General features: G+C 38.6%; 1 protein-coding gene across 1 annotated transcript in view; it reads left to right on the top strand.

The window, feature by feature from the left end:
- CFAP61 (cilia and flagella associated protein 61) overlaps positions 1-19,407 on the top strand; it is a 110,989-nt gene that overhangs the window by 52,504 nt on the left and 39,078 nt on the right. The window contains 2 exon segments of the mRNA XM_059828456.1: positions 362-489; positions 15,264-15,362. Coding sequence (XP_059684439.1) covers positions 362-489; positions 15,264-15,362 — 227 coding nt within the window.

Below are 19,407 nucleotides of genomic sequence, written 5' to 3'. Positions count from 1 at the left end.
ATTATGTAACTATATGTTCCCCAGGTGTTAGCTAAATGGTAGTAAATTATAGAAGAGACAGTGTTTTTTCTTCTCTTACAAGGACTCCATAGCATCTTTTCCAGGAGAAGCCAGACCATTAAGCTCTGCTAATTTTCTGTGACCTATTAAACATGCACATATTGCAACATTTTAGTACCATTTATCTACTGTGTTATCTTGCGCTGTGCACAGAAAAATCATAGTATTAGCCATGTCAGTGGGCCATAATAAGTTTTGTATGAATGCAAGGTAATGCATTACTGATGGTTTAATGATTCTTAGCAGACTTTTGCTGGGTTTTTTTAATGTATTTTTGTGTCATTTTACATATTTTTTACAGTTGACTTATTCTTTGTACCACATAAATCGAAAGCTGGTACTGGAATCCAAAGCGTCTATCAACACTAGAATTGTGGTGGTTGGTGCATCCGATGTTGGAATCTCTTTTCTGGAAACGCTCATTTTTTGGTAAGTTTAAATTTGATTTCCTTTACTGAGAAGTAAAGGAAATACCTTTTGTTTGAAGGGGCTTGCTTCCTCCATTTAAAGCGTGCTTTGTGTCTGTATCCAAGAACTAGATGTTAAAGGTCTGAGTGTCTGCGGATGTAAAGAGATAGGTGCTTGCATCCTGGCTGACTCTGGAACTGAAAAGTGCTGACAAAGTTGTTCATAGACCCTCAGGGTGAAGGCACACTGAAAATGAGAATTCCACATACTTAAAATTTCTTTGACCATTGTTCTTATACAAAAATGCTGTAAGTGGAGGTTAAGTCCATAGCCCTTCATGTGTGCTCCAAAGCAGTATCAATCTTTAAAGCTAGCGGTGCCCAGTGGGATCACAAATCACTGTCTGAATCCCTCCCTTCTCTTACCTTGTTGTGATGCTGTGTTTTCAGAGCTGTGCAGAAATGTATGACATAAGCTTGTTGAGTTGTAATCTCACTGTGATTCGTCTGATTCTGGTAACACCTTTTGATACCTTTGATTCTGATGAGGCTTTTGATGTTTGGGATTGTTCAGGAACCAAAACACTGTCATTTCTGGGCCTTCTGCTATTTTTGCTGTAGACACTAGAGTGGGTGTGGGAAAGGTCTAGCAGAGGACACTGCTTTCTGGCAGCCACAGCCTGCTTGGTGGCCCACCAAGAACACAGGCCATCAGCATGCATTAAAGACTTTTTCAGCAGTAAAACTGCAAGTCGAGTTGCTGTAGTTACCTTGAGTTATCCAAACTGGAGTAAATAAACTGGTTAAGAAGGGTAACAAATGTATGCAACTGTTTTCATACCTTCTACTGTCTTAAGCCAAAATAAACCTGTGGACAAGTTCTGCTGTTTTACAGACTTTCCAAAGTTAGGACAGGGATGCTCTCTCTCTGATACCTCACTGCTTGCACCTTCTATGCCAGTACCCGCTCCGTACCAGTTTTAGGAGGTTACCAGGCAGTCAGACTGTGTATCACAGAATCATTAAGGTTGGAAAAGACCTGTAAGATCATCAAGTCCAACCATCAACCCAACACCACCATGCCCACTAAACCATGCCTATTTTTTCAGTTAAGCCAAGAGTTTGTATTTCTACAACAAACATTAATAACATCACAAATTAAAATACCAATATGGCAAGAGAAGAAAACGTTGAAGTGCTTCATCAATGTTGTTATATTGCTGGAGCAGTGAAGAAAAAATACCTGCTTCTTGTTCTTTTTTTTTTTTTTTGATTCCTAACTTCCTGTAGAGCATCCCCTCTTGGGGTAAAATAATTTTCCTCTCATCCTCCTGTTCTCAGCACCTTTTCGGCTTTCAGTTCCACTCAAAATTCAGTTAAAATGTACTTTAGAGCTATTAGCCGCTTTCTTGTTATTCATCCTGTGCTGTTTATTACTATGCTTTCAGTATAAAATACTGTGAGGGAAAACCAGAGTGTATTTACACTCCAACCAAGTCTGTCAGCCAGAAGCTAAGTCTTCCTGTAGTGAACGGGACATACAGATGGTATTGTGTCTGCGGGGCAATCCTTTGTAGGTATCCTCTTCTGAGATACCTCAACCAAGACTTTTCAGGCAGAAGTTTTGTTTGAGCCATATTCTAGCAAAGAGTTCTCGCAGAACATGTCCTTCTTGTACATAGGAGAGAGTGCTTGTCTTCAGCACTGCACAAATGGAGTGCTCCCCCTTACGAGAAATTGAGTATTGCTCTGAGAATGCAAAAAGCAAGCAGTCAGCACTTTGTGCAAAATGTCACATAATTTATATTAATATATGTATAAATTTAAGAAATATTATAATTTTAATTTTCATATCAGCAGCAGACAAAGTCTCCTGATCAATGTAAAGGCCTTTTAATACAATTTAGTTTAATTTACTCATAATTTTCTAACATTCTTTGCAAAGGTTACAGGCACTAAAAATAGCTAGATTGAATCAATTTGTAAGCCCCTAATCCTTAAAAAGAGGAAGTAGTTTTCTCCTCATTATTCTTCATACTTAATGATTTTACATTATCAGTCACCATGGAAACACACAGATGTAATTCACTTACCTACATAACAATTATTAGAACTAGATTTTACAAGTGTTTTCAACTCGTCTGAGACTGAAGAAATACATTTTTCATTGAACAGAGAAATAATCATGAGAATTACCTCTCCTCACTTGAGAGCTGCAGCAGGCTGCCGCTCGCTCCCATTGTGCTGGGGCAGTGGCACTGCAGTTTGCGGCAGAGTGCTCCTGGGGAAGTTCAGTGTTGTCTCTCTTCCAGCAGTGCCGCAGAGCAGCCATGGGCACCGCTTCTTATCCACCCAAACCAAAAATGAGCTTTATAATCAGTGCTGCAAAGGGGCACTGTGTGCTGTGAACTGTTATCTTACAAAATGCTGCTTCAGTCTTTCGCTGTGGCTGCTTACCTTGTGGTTGGAGTTTCTGGAAGCAGAGATTGTCACAGAGGTCAGAGCACAGGTGCACCCAAATCGGTGCCCATCAGTTCAAAGGGCAGCGCAGAAATGCTGCAAATGAGGATATGGAATGACTTGCCAGGAGGAGAAGCTTCTTCCTAATGCTTGGAGTACTCTGAGCCCTGGAGAATTGCATCCGTTGTGCTTAATCTAACGCTAGGTCAGTGAAGGTGATCTCATTATTCATGTTTCACCATTCAAATAAATATCTCCTGCTGATTTTTTTTTTTCTTGGAGTGTAATCACATGCAGACGTGTTTTCAGCTATAGTGCTACTTTTCTTTAGGATGCATATGAATTTTTTATTCAAGAAACAGGCAAGTGATGGAGGCGGCAGTGCTGGCAGTAATGCAGAGAGAGCCTGGCCTCCCTTCTCGTCAGTAGGTACTGGTGCCAAAGTGGCTCCGAAGGCTGCACCTCGGCTGCTGCAGTCCGACATGTGAGGAGCTGCAGCGAGCTGGGCAGTAGAGCTGAGATGCTGCGGAAGGGGGAAGTGAGTTGCATCATAAATTGCTACAGTAATTAACTTCCCTGCAGGAGCATGGCAGGCAGGGAAGGAATTGTGAGTCCCGCAATTCCTGCATGAGTCTCCTCCTGGGCAGTGCAATTATATGCTTCCCTTTGCACAAAGCCAGGACTTAGGTCACTTTCTTTGCACTAAGATAAGGCTTATATAAATTGCAGCAGCATCAGACCATTTGTTAAAGTGGTGTAAACTCTGAGTGATGTCCAGTCCTAAAAGAGAAGTAGCAACTGAACAAATACCCCCCTTGTGAAAAAGCAGCTCAGCCCAGCAACACTGAGTCTCAGCCTCTATTGTTCTCTGCCCTCCAAACTGTTAGTGCTGACTGGCGCTCCTGCCTCCCTTTTGTTGTAGGATGTGGGGAGAAAGCCCTTTCAGTGTCAGGGTGAATCAAGTCAAAGAAACTCCAAAGAGAGGTTAAGCTAAAATACAAGTTTTATTTCTTTTTAGTTTCCCTTGAGTGACTTGGTCTTAAGGGGAAAAAAAAATTTACAAGAAAAAAGTTTTATCAGACATTCCAGTAAATATGTGCGTGCCCCCCACTTACATTTGCAGTACTATGAGCCTCTTAATGTTAACAGATTACATGAATGAAGACCCTAAAAAGGAGTCTGATTTAAGACTAAAGGAAGTTTTGAAAACTTTCTTTGTCATCCCCACTGGGATCAAGTACGTGTATACTAAATTTATAAATGAAAAAACTGTTTTAAACGTTCAGCTTGCAAGTATTCAATTAAAATTGTGTCTGAAAATGATTTGCAAGTCTAAAATCTGTTTTCGTGAATACAGAATACCAGTACCTATGAATATGAGAAAAGGAGTAATGAGTTCAGTTCAGTGTTTTGCGAATACCAATTCTTGGAGGTGAGGTTCAGCAGAAGAAGTATCAACTGCAGTTAAATAATTTATTTTTAAAAGTGCAAACAGCTAGAATTGGGGATGCTGAGTTGCATAGTCCTCAGTTAAACCAGTGTTCCCCTAAATGTATATCCTGATGAATGTAAGCTATAGCCCAGCATTTTAATCTTTTCATATTCCCAGGTACTGAGATGCTTTAAAAAATAACCTCATTGCTAAATATTGATTTACCAGAAAGGCAGGGGTTTTTTTGTTTGTTTCTTCTTGTTTTCTTTGATAATGTAAGAATGATGGTCATGGCAGCAGCATTCAGCCAGAAGAACATACAATTAAAAAAAAGAGCATTTTCAGTTTATTCTGGTGGATGATTCACAGAACAGCATGCTAACTAGTATGCCCTGACAGCAGGTGATTGAAGTTTGGCTGCAGGAACGCAAAAAGCTTGCTCACAGCAGTATCTTGTCATTGGTTCCAGTGTAGTGAACCAATTAGCTTTTTATCCACCTCTTTGCATATAGCTGTGGAAAGCGTTATTGTCTTCTGATTATAAGGGAAACCCTTTTTAATCCATGGTTTTGAAAACCTCCTTAATCCAACCTCTGGTGTAAACAATGACTTATTCTCTGAGGACGTTGGAAACATACATAATGTGCTACACAAAATAGCAATAAATGAATGGTGGCTAAGATCACAATATTTTGTATGAAATGTTGTGAAATATATTTCCCTTTCCATGTAGGTGCCTTAAAATAATTACTGCATTTAAAAAGCAAATGGATTAAAGTCTATTTTTGTCAAAGCCCTGGACTTTTTTCATAAAGTAGCATTAGAATCTAACACAGTAAATATGTGAGTTTTTCCCTGCAAGATGGTTTCTCCCTTTTTGAGTTAAAGGTATCTAAGGTTAGCTTAGAAATGGCAGGGACTTTTAAAACATGGTTTCTGACAGAACAGCTACAACTGCTGTTATCTGGCAGCACAGTATTATACAATATCCTGCACATCTGTCTGGTTTGGCAATAGTTAGCATAATGCTTGCTGTTTAATTAGGCTTTTTATCTTTGCATTTGTCTGAGAACATCTGAAGCCTTCCATGTTGCCTGTCACTAATTAGTTGACTAATTAAATAGTTAGTGCTTACTTGCTGATCACAGAGCTAACATGTAATGAATGGTTTAGTGATCTTCATTGTTTCATACTATCTATCTTTGCCACATGAATTGATATACATGTGCTTCCTTTTGACTGCCTTTTTTTCATACCAAGGCAAATCCAGAACAATGTTGTAGTCGACCATGTGTTCAGTGTCACCGGGCCTGCGTCCTTCAGACATTGTTGCCTTCCATCATTTCTGGTGAATAGAGATCAACTTGTGACAGAGATAAATAAGATAGGTCATATATCGCCTTGTTGCGCAGTCAGGATCACAATGAACACTGTCAGTGACTGATACCAGACATAAACTATGGGCGAGGATATGGGTCAAGATCAGCCTTCCTAACAGCCATTTGACATGCCTCCGCCAAAAAATGATACTCAATTAGCATTGATATGTGGTTATTTTATAGTAATATTCTTTCTTTAGAGACAATTTTCCATTTTAAATAGGATTATTCCAACTTTAAGTACTTGCCCTTAAAACATACGCAAACATTTGTCTGAGCCCAAACTATTCTTTCACACTTTAAATTTGTAAGTATTTGTAGATTTTCTTCTGTTACTATTTATATATGAGTACTCATAACTTCTTGTTGTATGTTAAAACTGATCTTGGAAATAGTAGTTCTCTCATAAAAGTCCTGTTTCAAAATTGAAATGAGTCACAAGAATTTTTATTGAATTGTATTTATCATACCTTTCCTGGTGACTAAGTATGACATTAGCATGGCTGTTTCAGCAGCTTTGTACAGAGCCTGGTAACCTGACTACCGAAGCATCTGGTAGCTCTCCGATCAATGCAGTTCAAAGCAAAGAAAGCAGCATTCCAAGTGCAAACACTGCATTTAGGTTTTCCAGTTCTCTGCTAAAGCGTTGGAGGAGATGTACTTTCTCTTCTGTTCGTATTTATTTTTCCTTGTTTGAAGTTTGTTTCCCAGAGCTGTTGCGGAGGTCTAACTACTGAGTTCTTCAAAGCAGGCTGTAAACTGTCTACGGATTGGTTTTGAAGGACAGAAGACTGTTCAGACTACTACAGTGGAGAAAAAATTAGTTGGCTGGTGAAGTTGTGATCCTTCCCTCTAGTGATTAGTGTAGATTTGATTCCTGTACATATGTATATATGTATGTGCTCTAATGGGCAGAGCGAGGGTTGTGACAAATGAAGATCACTATTTGAAGGTACCTGCTTGTTTTTTCTGAATGCTTGATGAGCTGAAATTTTAAGGTTCCTTTTCTGCATTGCTGTGATTACCCTCCAGATCCCAGGAAGGAGACAAGGCTGAATGCAGTTTACATTGAAATGAGGGTTGGGAGTACATAAGAGATAGTAATGAGATGGTGAATCTTTACTGCATGCTATGTTATCTAGCTTCCCCAAACTTCTAAAGCGGATTGGTTAGGTTAGATGGAGCTTCACAGTGCTGTAGCTCGATTGCTTCCAGTACCCATGTTACCACACTGCATTGTGGTGTGAACTGTAACACATCATGTTGTGTGGTTTGTTTCCCTAGGAGTGCAGCGGTCAGTAGCATCTCTGCATTAATCAGGCATAATTTCAGTTTCATGTGAGCTATAGGGCATGGGCTATTTGGGAAGGAGCTGTTGGAGAAGTGTCATGTTGCCCTGGTGAAGAGATGGGCATTACATGGCTTTGTGGAGCTGTACCTCTCAGAGCTGTTTTACGTTAAGGGATGCAATATCAGCGAGGCAGCTGTGCTCATGAGGCTGCCAGGGCTGGAGGTGCTGTGAGGCCCAGATCCGCAGCTGCTACATGCAGATGTTTGAGATCAGGAATTTTGGCCCAGCTGACTCCTCCGCCAGCCATGTTCGAGTCCTTCCTGGGCTGCCAGCTTTCTGTCAAGAGCATGTGGCACTGGGGTGGTGCCTCAGAACATGCAACTTTCATGAGTATTTTCTCCTTCTGCGTGCTCTTGCTGTTGGGAGGAGAATGTATGGTCCTTGGCCATAAGCTAGGACAAAAACATTGGTACAAATCTCAAGCCCTTCAAATTCAAGGGAAGTCTATCTTTTGACATCCATGGACTTTTCTAAAGTGCATGCTTTTTCATCTCTGTGAAGGCAGCATTGCTAGATCTGCACCAAGCAACATCACAGAGTCAAAATATTAATCTCCTCTGTAATAATATGGAAAATTGGGGTCTGGTAAGTAGACAGCCATAAAAAAACCCCAACCTTAGTTTGAACATGGGTGATTGGCCAACAATATTAAAAATGTCCTATTAACAAACTGGAATTTGCACTGTATGTTATTCACTGAAACGTTCACACAGGAGCAGACAAAACAGCAAAATTTCAAAGACGCTCTAGTTTTACTGCCCTATTTATGGTATCTTTATTTGTGGAAAATGGTGTTGATGTCTCTCAACTGAGATTTTTGACTCTGCCAGGTGATTAGATTTAAACAGCTAGAGACTGTAACTACCAAGGCCATCATCAGATATCCCTCATTTTCTGTCTAGAAAAATAATTGCCCTGTTTTATACTTTGAACAGGATGAAATGCCGAAACATTTATGGAATGGAAATTGAAATTTTAGTAAGGAAATGCTCTCACTAAGGCAGTGGTGGGATGGTACTTTGCTTTGGTCAAATTCAAAGCCAACTTACATTTGGGGTGGTAGGTGCTAATCTTGGAAACTTTGTAGCTATGGATGTTCCCACATAAGTATATGGATGTGTCTGATTCAGCTATGTATTTTGTATAGGCCAAGGAAAGATCTCTTTAGATTTTTCCTGTTCTGTCACGTAACAATTCATACTGTAAGCACTTTGCTATGCTGATTTTAATAAGCTAGATCCTGGAAATACCACAGATCTTGAGTGAATACTATAGCTTTTGAAAGAGCCTCCAATGAAATTTGCATCTGGGTTGTCAGATGAGTCATAATTTGGTTTGTACTTTGCTACAAAAATTCAGTTTATGCTCGCGGTGTTTCTCAGCGCAGAATGTTAAGGCAGTTCACATTTGAGCCTGAAGTGATATTACGCTAAAGGAGTAAATAGGCAAATATGTAAATAAGCAAGTACTTTAAGTCTTAGTTTTAAGTTGTGTTAGAAGTTTGCTCTTACATGCTGTATTCCACTGTTCGTACGTTACGTGTGTTAATTGATACGCCCGTTCAAAGCCTGGTATAAATCTTGCAAGTATTGGCAAGATGCAGAGTCAAAGAGACTTCTGAGAAGAAAGCTTAATGAGAGGTGGTTAAGGGAGGGAGAAGAGCTTAGTGGTAAAATTGCAAAGGTCAATATGGGTTCAGAAGCAAAGTGTGGAAAAGAATTAGTCTAACAAAGGAAAAAAGATTCAACTGAATTACAGTAAAGAGCCACAATCACTAGAGAAGAATGGTGCAAAAAAGAATAGGGAATACTGAATTGACATAGGTGAGGAAAGCAAAAGCAGTTGCTGGGAAATGAGAGGTGGTTAGAAGGGTAAAAGCAGTGACAGAAGGGTGGCTGAGTTGTTTCAGAAAAATGAGTTACGATATGGATGGGAGTTTGAAAGAAGAAACTGGAAAAAGAGATGTTTGGTAACGTGCAGGGAGAAATCAAGAGCATGGGGTGATGTAAAGCTACCCAAAAAAGGAGACATTAATAAAAGTATTGAAATGCAGCAGAGTCAGAGTTACTAATGTTTTTAATCATATTGTCTAGGAAAAGGGTCAGCATAGAGGACAAAAGAGAGACAAGCATTAAGATGACAAGACGGAAGGGAATCTAGGACTAACCACCTAAAGGACAAAAAGTGAGAGGACTAATTGATCTACCCTAGCAGGAGAATAAAAATTTAACTGGAGAGGAACAGCTTTTGAGACAGAGTGTTGAAGAAGGGTTGACTGCTACAGGGGAAGGACACCACATAAGTTAGGGTCAGAGAGGGGACACAGGTTTTAGGGGAGCAAAGAAGGAAGCAGAAAATATTTGTTGAACAAAAGCAAGTTAAGGGACAATTCCAGGGGCAACAGAAGCTTTGCAAGAATAAGCCTCTTAAACATGGAAAAAGCCCCCAACTATTTAAGTTCATGATTCATGTCCTTATCCAGTTCAAGTAGATATAAATTGGCACCCAACAAATATGGCCCAAAAGTTAGAGAGAATTATCAGCGTGGGAAAGAGAACATCTTCCAGTAGGCATAGTGGGGGCAAAAAATGTAGCTATATTCCAAATAGTGCTTGTAAAGTTTATGGAAAGTTTGTGGGGTGGTTTGTTTGTTAGGTTTTTTTTCTGGTTTTGTGATAGTGGGCTCTGGACTTCAACATCGAGGAGGTACCTCCAAATCCTGTGTAGAATCAAACCATCGAGTTCAAAGTTTGGAGGGAGACCCAACGAGGAAGAGCTGCCAGCTGGGCAGAGAGAAACACTCACAGCATCCTTGAAGGGTGTTAGTCAAAGGTCAGAGTAAATATTACTTAGGTTTTTAATGGATTCATGCTAAGATGTCAAAAGTGATGACAGCAGTGGCTTTCATGGCCTGGGCTTATAGGTTGCTCTTCTTTGGAATACAACATCTGATAAAATTAATCACCAGTAAACCTGGTGGGAAGTTTCTGAAAAAACAGTACTTTAATAAAAAGCGCTGTTGCATCAAAATACAAGTTTTTGAAAGGAGAATGTTGTTTTGGTATCAGGAGGAAGTAATTGTGACATGATGAAATACTTTTCTGAGGTGTCATTTAAAACAAGCGGCTCTTTTGTTTTTAAAGGAATTACATCTTGACTTTTTTAAAAATCAAAATCAGAACCAAACATTTTCCTTTTAATCTCTGTTCTGAACAGTCTGGAAGAGTGTTTTCTGAAATTAAAAAGGATGGTGAATTTCACCAATGTTGTGGCCTATCTTGGAATGTAAATAGTCATGTTCTGGGAAGAAAAAGATGTGAATTCTCCCACTGAAGTAAGCAACTGACTTATCTATCCCCTGGTGTCAAAAGCGGCAGTCAAATTAAATGTGAGCTACTGACAATTAGATTCACTTATCTTTTTATTTCAGTTGGTGGTGTTCTTGATACATCTATCGCTGGTCTTGGAAAGACGAGTCATCATGGGCGCAGTTTATAGAACAAATGAATGTGTGGAAAACCTCTTTCTTGACCCTTGCATTGAAAAGTCTCCCAGTAAAGACTTTATTGTTATCCCTTCTTTCATTGAGCAAATTCATTCACAATCTTAACACTTTTTCCTAAGGTTGATCCAACAGAGAACTGGCTTATCTTTGTTTACTTGTAATTAAAGAGGGATAACTTCTAGATGGACATCTGTTGGTCAGCAGTTAAGCTGAAATCCTGTTCTGAGGTCTGTAATTGATGCACTTACATAAGGTTCTTGAGAACAGACACTTTTGTAATTGTTGATACAAACAATAAACCCTTTCTGCTGCTCCTGTTACTGACTCTCTTACTAAAAGCTTAATAACCAAGTGTTGTAGGATCAGTTGCAGAGCCTTCGTACTACTAGAATGGCATCATGTAGCATCATACACGGAAATGGTTTTGCTATGTTTTCACATATCTTCATACTTGATTTTGTGTTAGTTCTTGTCTGAGTCAAATATAGCTGCCCAGAGAGTGGGAGGAAGTGGAGAGAAGGGTAAAGGCTTTTACAGCTCTGCCAGCAAAAGCCATGGACTTTGTCCAAGCAAACAAAAGCAATTTAGTATAGTGGCAATATGAAAATACATTACTCGTAATGATTACTCAAAGAAAGTCTATAGTGCTAAGTAACATATTTATCCTTTAGTGAAAATATGAATGAGTGGGGGTTTCTGTGGTACTGTTATTAGCAACCTTTCTTAAGATGAGCATTTCTATTTGTAGTTTTGTGTAGAGCTGGAAAATTTGTTAGCAAATCTTTTCCTTTTGGAGAAGTCTATTCTCCAAGTCACATCCTGATTACTTTGTTCTTGAAATGTTTGGGGTGCTGATCTTTCCTCTAAAAAAAAAAAAGGCAGTCCTACTTTGGATAAATTGTGATATTATTTGGGAAAAGGAGAACTACTGTCTATATCTGCCTTTTACAGTGAGACGAAAATCTGGGCACTCTGAGTTTATGTGTCTTGAACATCAGGTTATTGCCTGCTGGGACACTTTTTTTTTAATCATCATCTCTCATTCTGGGCTCCTTCCTCCCCGCAAAAATCTTAAAGTTCCTTTTTTTGTTGCAGGACAGAGATTTCTCTGATTTCAAAGTTTCATTAATGCAAGAATGTATGACATCATAGGTTCTCAGCATCCAGTGCTGAAAACAGGCTATTTGTTACCATTTTTAGAACGATCTAGAGCTGCCATTTTTACAAGTGCTCTGCTGCAGCAAAGTTGAGGATACAGTATAATTAGGACTTTACTTTTGGGTACTTTATAATTCCAGACATGAAAGTTATTGTTTAAAGATTATGAGTACAGGAGAATAGTGCACATAGTTACCAATTTTGGTAGCCAGATAAAGCATTATCTTGTGTCACCCTTTTTTATTTTAGTTTTTATAAATGACTGTGGAAAAAAAAAAAGTGATGCTTAATTTCAAATAAATTGAAATGCTTAGGTTCATGTAGACTACTTCACTGCACTTTATTTTTTGTAATAAAAGTGATTTGACTTATTTGTGATAATGAGGGGTTTGATGAAAGCAATTGATTAAATCATTTGTTCAGGCAGTTTCCACCATCTAAGCCTCCATCATTACCCCATGCACACAAGAAAAAAGAAGGTAGCAAGACATCAGGCAAAAAATCCAGAAAAACTTGCAAGGAATATTCTAACAGCTTCAAAAATGCCAGGACATATATAAAAATAACATGCTAAAACTTTTTTTGTTTGTTCCTTTGATTATGCTCACAGTAAATTGGCAATCCTATTTTATTTCGAGGACAAGGGTGTTTAGACCTTTTTTTTTTTTTTTGTAGCTGTCCTCTAGAACTGTGCAATGAAACCCAATACCTTTTACTTATTTCCCTAGATACTCTAATCCCTCCCTGCTGTACCAGTATCTTTGAGCTGTTCTTCCCTTTGTATCCACAGCAACATGAATCCCTACTGGAATTATTTGCTTCTAAAATGCAGTTGCACTTGTTTAATGTTGCATTGGTTCAAGATCTTAACTTGAAGACTTTTTCACCAAATGGGAACCTCTGCTTTTACCCTACTTTATATTAGGCATTGTTATATATATTAGAAGCATATAAGACATTCACTCTCCTGACATGCACTACCTGTTTCTCAAAGCCTTTGTTGTTTTTCAGTTATTAAGAGCTTTTAGGCAGCAGTAAGGAATCAAAAGCCATAATAAATAAACCACCCTTTTGTTAGCCTAGAAATAATAATGCTACATAGAGGAAAGGGGAGAATGAGTGTGGTAATGTGCATAACAGTCACTGGTCAAAATACTGAAACCTGTTATCTCCCTGTTACTCTGTGTGCCCGTGCCTGGCAGTAACCGTGGCTAAAGCACCGACAGTTCGCCTGTAGTTGTCAGACTTGTATTTAAGTGCCTGTATATATATTTAACAATCCTAAGGTTAGGCATACCAGCTACAGTTCTGAAATCGAGCTTTTGTAATACAAGATACTAGGGTTTTTTTTACTTATTTAAAGATTCTGGTAATTTTCACAAATGCTAGCCTGTGCTTAAGCATTTAACAAATTTTGATTCTTAGCTGAAGAAAACTTTACCTCTGTGTTTGAAAATGCGACCATTATTTGCATGAAACTGCACAGAGCTCTGAGGATCCTTGGGCTCGGGGGGGCAGTGTACCCGCACTCTGAGCACGGGGCAGCGCCAGGTACCAGCCTCTGGGTCTCTTCACTTCTGCCTCCAACGTCAGTGTGCATTTTTGATAGCTTTAATCCAATTTTCTTTGTGTCTTGATTTTTCTCAGTGCAAAATGGGAATCAAAGATATGACTCATTTCATCACAGTGTTCTAAGGAGATGCTAATCAACATTTTGATGCCTACAACATTAGCCAATGGGAAACATGAATTAATGTTTGGGGCATATGGGAATGCCATGGGAGCGCTGAGGTAGAAGTAAATCATTAGTTAGTAAATCAGATCGAGTGAAAGGTCTGAATTGAAGCCTCAAGCTCAATGGGGAAGAACTGAACAAATACCATATGACTGGAAATGCTGGATGACTGCATATGGACTAAATAGGGGTAGAGCATCTGCAGAAGAAAATAGTATGTGACCAGATCAATAAAGTGCATCATAGTGCAATCATGCAAAAAAGGCATATTAATGTTGCCTAGGACCTTCATACTGCCATTTTTCTGATGCTTGCTTGCAACATTCTCATCTTAAATATTGTTAATGTAATTTAAACATAACGTTATTGTAGCACCTGGATCTGGAGACCTATTGGCAAGAGGCCATGCAGCATGTACAGAGATGACTTCAGCTCTAAGCTGAAAAGAAATTTCATTGCTATGAGGGCAGGCAGGATAGGAGAATGTCTAGGATGTTTATGTATTGTTGTAGTAATTTTCCTCGTAATTACATGTAAACTAAATGCCAAGGAGTCATACTATTTAGGTGTGTAGTTATTGTAATTGTTCACATTTGCACCCCACTAGGAGTGCTCCATGAGTGCAAATGGCGTCCTCTACAATTTAAATTCAGCTTAATATATCGGGCTAACTCTCATTTACATGAAGACCACTTTGTGTCACTCGGCCAGCATAATGTGGCCATAAATGAAGAGCAAGTTCTAGTTACACCCACCTCTGCAGGGTGACCTTAATTTAAATGAGAATCAGGCCCATAATCTGTATAAATATATGCACTCTGTTACATTAAGGTTATTTATTACATTGCACTCGGCCTGAGTATGCATGAAGATTTACCATAGATAATCCATAATCCAGAATTAAACTATTAATATGCATTTTGAGAGGGGCAGCCATAACCTTGAAATTCCTTGGTTTAAGTATGACCTTTAACTTTGTTTGAATATATTTTTTAAACGTATGAATAACAAATTAACATCGGTTGATAAAAAACATTCTGATTCCTTTGTACCATTTGCATCAATCCATACTTAACTTACAGAAAGCCTTGAAGATTAGAAGGCTTAATCACTCATAATATTTATTTGTTTTTAAATGTCAGATCACATTTAGTTCAACATACTGTCAGTCTTATACCCCTCACCCCCCACCCCCCTGGCATTAATGAAACTATGGTGGAAAGTATTCTAAAGTATTCTTCTTTTTATGTCCAAAGACACATGCATCTTAGCAAAATGCAAAACACTTTGTATCTGGCCTGCGTAAAGGAATTACTTTCTGTATCCTCCTGAATACAGAATTAAAATCTATGCTGTTCCTTTGATATGCCTTCCCAATTTCAGTAGACCTCTTGCAGGAAGCAGGCAAATTACCAGTTGTCAGGAATTCTTTTTTCCTTTCCTGCAGCTTACAGAAGGTGAGCTATGAACAGCAAAGGTGTTTGAGCAAAGACTCGGTGATCTTATAATACCTTTTGTAGTCGTGGAAGGTAAGTCCTGCCATAAGGTCTTAGGATCAGAGCTTGCTAGTTTCATGATAGAGTCTAAATATCTCTGACAGGATTGAGACAATATTGTGCTGGATGCTGCACAGGTCACAGTGATGGACTGGGAAGCTAAGCTGTAAACCATGTGTATAACCCTAGGGTGAAATGCATTCACATTATGCTTGTACCAAACTGAGCCTCAGCAAAGTTACACTGATTGAACTGTGGCATTTTGTTTTTCTTTCCACAGTCCGCATCTGAAGTTCAACAATCTGACCTTGATTTCAATTCATGGCCTTCCAGGAAAAGACCTACCGGGCTCCAAACATAGAAGATTTTTAATTAACAGGTTTGATTTAATATCTAAACACTTCTATACCTTCAAAGGAAAACAACACTTTGTAATTCTTTGTGAACTTGCCCTAAATTTTAGACATATACATAGACAGATAATAATCTGTCTCAAGATGATCCAATCTGTCTATACAACATGCGTTCACCTGTGAAATGAGTTGAATATGATTATTAATAGGGAAATATTGCTAGAACAGTAACTTCAGGACAGCAGTCCATTGTATTATACCAGGACACTGGTCTCTGCTTTCTAAGACTTTTTAGATTGTTTAGATCTCCAGGTTAAAGAAAAATGACGAAAGGTATATGCTTGCTTTTTAAATATTATTTAGTTTTTAACATCCATGAGTTTTGTTCCAATTAATGCTGAACAAAAGAATGTTTAAGAATTAATATTAGCAGTGTGACCACTGATCTACTTACAGCAGCCACATGGTGAGATGCAGACGCCACTGATGATATTGGGAATTTTGCTGAGTGTATGGGGGAAAGTTTAGGATTATTGCTATTGATAAATTTGGAAGTACTGTGGTGCAGCAATTCTGCTGCTTGTGAACTATTTGTGTGCCAGTCACTGGACTGTGGAAGTCTATCTCCAGTCCCAGCCAGAGTGCCGTCCCTTACACTTACCTTCCCTGGGCTGGCAAAGCCATGGGTCTGGTGCAAAACAGCAGAAGGGAAGGTTGCGAAAGATAGCTATGGTTGTGTCTAGTGAGTGGTCAAAGATTTCATGAGTTTCTTGTTTGCCGATAAGTAAAATATCTTCCATTTACCAGGATAAAATCTTATTTCCTTAACATTCACGGTACGTAGTTCTCACTTAAATTTAGTGGTTTTGTTTTGATGGTTTTATTTTTTATTTTGGAAGAGTGACTGGGAATCCTCACTGTAGACAGGAACATGTTTGTTCAGGACATTGAGAAGCATAGGATTAAAACGAATCAGTTATTTTGAATAGCTGGGGAATGAACTTAGCATAATTTATTTAGATTTGGCGTGTGACTCTTTGGAACCTGCACATTGTTTTCTACCAAATCTTGTACTCAGTAAGCAGCAATGCACTAAAGGGCCAGCTCTGTAAATGGTGAAATAACTCAATGTCTGCTTGCTGAACCTTAAAAATGAAATCTCTGCAAAGACATGAAAATGGTGTGATGGGAACCTGGTTAAAACCACCTTATCTTGTTTGGAATTTTGCCCTGTCAAAGAATTTCTTATAAGTAGTTAACCTGAATTAATTTTTTTATTGTAGAAGGGGACGTATTTAAGTACAAATCTCGTAAATGAGGGGATTATATGCTGACATAAATGCATGTGCTCTTTTTCCAAAGTATATTGTAAAAAAGAGTTGTAATAACAAAACATCCTTCCTGATGGAAAGTTGCAGTTCATAGCTCCCTCACCAGAATTAGCTGTTAAAATTTGAAAGCAGATTAAGAGTGAAAATTGAACTCTGCAGGGTATGATTTTTTTGAAAGCATCCCTGTGATTTTGGAGTGTCAGCCTCCTGGGAGCTGTGCACCTCAATTATAAAGGTGCTTTTGAAAACTCTCATCTGTCCTTGATGTCCATTTTATTTATAGATTTCTGCATGATTACAGTTTAGAATTGTCAGTGGTTTTCTTCCCTTATTTATTTGCCTCTGGTATTTGTGAGTACAGAGGATGCAGAGCACCTCAGAAAGCCTGGTCATTCAGTCCTAAAATTCTTCAGGTCATGAAAGCAACTTCATTTGTTGCTGTGGCATCCTGTATGACAATTTTGGGAACTTGGTAACAATAATTAATGTGTAGCAATCAGTGCTGCTTTAGAACGTATATTCTGGTACTAATGGCAAAATAACAGCTGTTAGTGCCGAGTCTCTCTCTGGCATTCTTTGCTGCAGTCATTGGTATAATATAAAGGCATCAATTGCTTGAACATGAGCTGAGTCCCCTTCTATTTAATCACATTACATTTGGTCCTGTGGAAGAAAGTGGAATATTTTTCATCACTCAGTATCAATAGAAAGTAAAGTTCTTGAGCCTCTGAATGGCCATGAGCTTTATTTGGCAGATGGAATATTTTTTCTGCAGTGACTTCAGATCACAGACTGGGCGAAGCTCAGGATTTCTTTATTGGCCATTCCCATCTTGTCTCATAGGTGTGAAGTGCTAGCAGGGGTGAGACTCACCTTCCTTTCACACAAGATGTGCAAATTCCATCTTCTTGCCACATCACTCTGATCTCATAAACCAGACATATGTGTAACACCAGCCATTCATCTTTTTTGCTTATTTAAAACCTGTTGCATTCTTTTTCACTAGATCCTGCAGGTTCATCCCTGTACAAAGCTATAAATGGGTTTGGGATTAGCATTAATCTTCAGTTCTACAGAAGGAACCTAATTTAACAGAATTTTGCCTGGTTTAAGTTTTCAGTATCAGGAAGGTATTGAGCTGAGTCTAGCTGGATTTGCAGAACGGCCAGCAGCGTGCTGTGTATTTTCATAATGGGCTATTGCAAGACCCAGTGGTGTTCAAGAGTCATGACGGACCTTGTTCAAAATATTATGTCTCTGGTCCTCCATGCATTTTATAATGATGTGTCTATTGTACATCTGTATTGAAGTATTTTATCTTCAGGAATCTTTGTCTTTCTGGAAGTCTATTAAGCAGAGAGGGTAGTACAAATGCAATAAGTATCCTGCTATTTGCTTAGTTGGGCAGGGTGGGGGCATACTCTGAGTCATAAAAGACCTTTGGAAATAATTTTAATTTTCATTACTGAGGCATTAAAAGAGGTTTTGTTCCATTCGGATTTTGCTTCAAAACTGAGTTTTTAAATAGCAGCTTCCAGATCTTTGATACTTCCATCATACATAGGGATATATATGATACTTTACCCTGAAAACAGGCTGTAACACCACTGAAATTTAAGAGCTGCAAAAGTAAACCTTGCCTGAGATTTTCAAAATCGACAAGTGATTTTAGGTTCCTTGGTGTTTTGGTACTGATACTGAATTAACAATGCCAGAGCGTGGTGCTCAGAATTTGCACACCATATACACCCTGAAAAATCAGATTTCTATTGAGGTATCTCGTTTGAACAACACTTAGTCTGTAAGACGTTCAGGAACAAAAAGCCCTGGAAGCAAAACCTACTATATGGAACAAGGCTCTGCTTCTTAAAACAGGCAGACCTTTATATTGTTTGTTATCTAGCACTGAAGGTAATTGCTTTGAAATTATAAAAGTTGCTTCCCCATTTTTATTAAGAATAAATTGTTGTTACATATTAGTGAAGATTAGAATTTTTCACATCTGCACTGTTTTTGTGTCTCTCATTCACCTGCTAATTTTGTTTTTCTTTTGGACAGCGTGTGTGATAATTTCTCCTTTATTCCTGTTAATATTCAGTTCATCTTGCAGAGGAATTCAGTTGCATCTTAGAGACTTCTGAAAGTTTGGGGGTAGGGGGTCAATTTAGCGTGTTTTCAGAATTTTTCATTCTTGCATTTTGGAAAAGTTCGTTTGGAAAGGGGTCACCTTGAGATGTCTGCCTTTTGCCTTTTACTTCTAGCTCTGACAATCGTTTTCCTAGCTTTCTATTTATTTCTAAACTTTTCAAACTAGTACTTTGGAACGTGGATGTTAAAATGCTAACGGTGTCTTCATGGCATTTGCGTCTCACCATAGCCACTACTGGTGAAGTTGAATACCAAATGAAGCAAAAGTGGAAAAAAACTTAATGAGGGAGTCTTGTATAGGAGAAGGAACTAGACTGTTAAAATATTTTCTTTGCAGGTGCAAAAGTCTCCTCCTTGCATCAGCCTGCAAAGAAAAAACAGAGTAAAGCATGTGTTTCTGACTTTGTTTTTAAATTATGTGGTTGTATGGCCCAATGTTGGTTTTAGCAGAAAGTTGTCAATTTGTAACTGAGTATTTCATAATGACTGATCTTTCACTATAGGCTGCCGTAAGCTCACAGCGAGGGAACAGACTTGAACCGCTAGGGGACTTCGGCTAACTCACCAGATGTCTAATTAATGCCTGCTGTCA

The sequence above is a fragment of the Gavia stellata genome, chromosome 23, assembly GCF_030936135.1.
Source record: "Gavia stellata isolate bGavSte3 chromosome 23, bGavSte3.hap2, whole genome shotgun sequence".
Taxonomy (NCBI): domain Eukaryota; kingdom Metazoa; phylum Chordata; class Aves; order Gaviiformes; family Gaviidae; genus Gavia; species Gavia stellata.
This window is presented reverse-complemented; position numbering and strand designations above follow the sequence as displayed.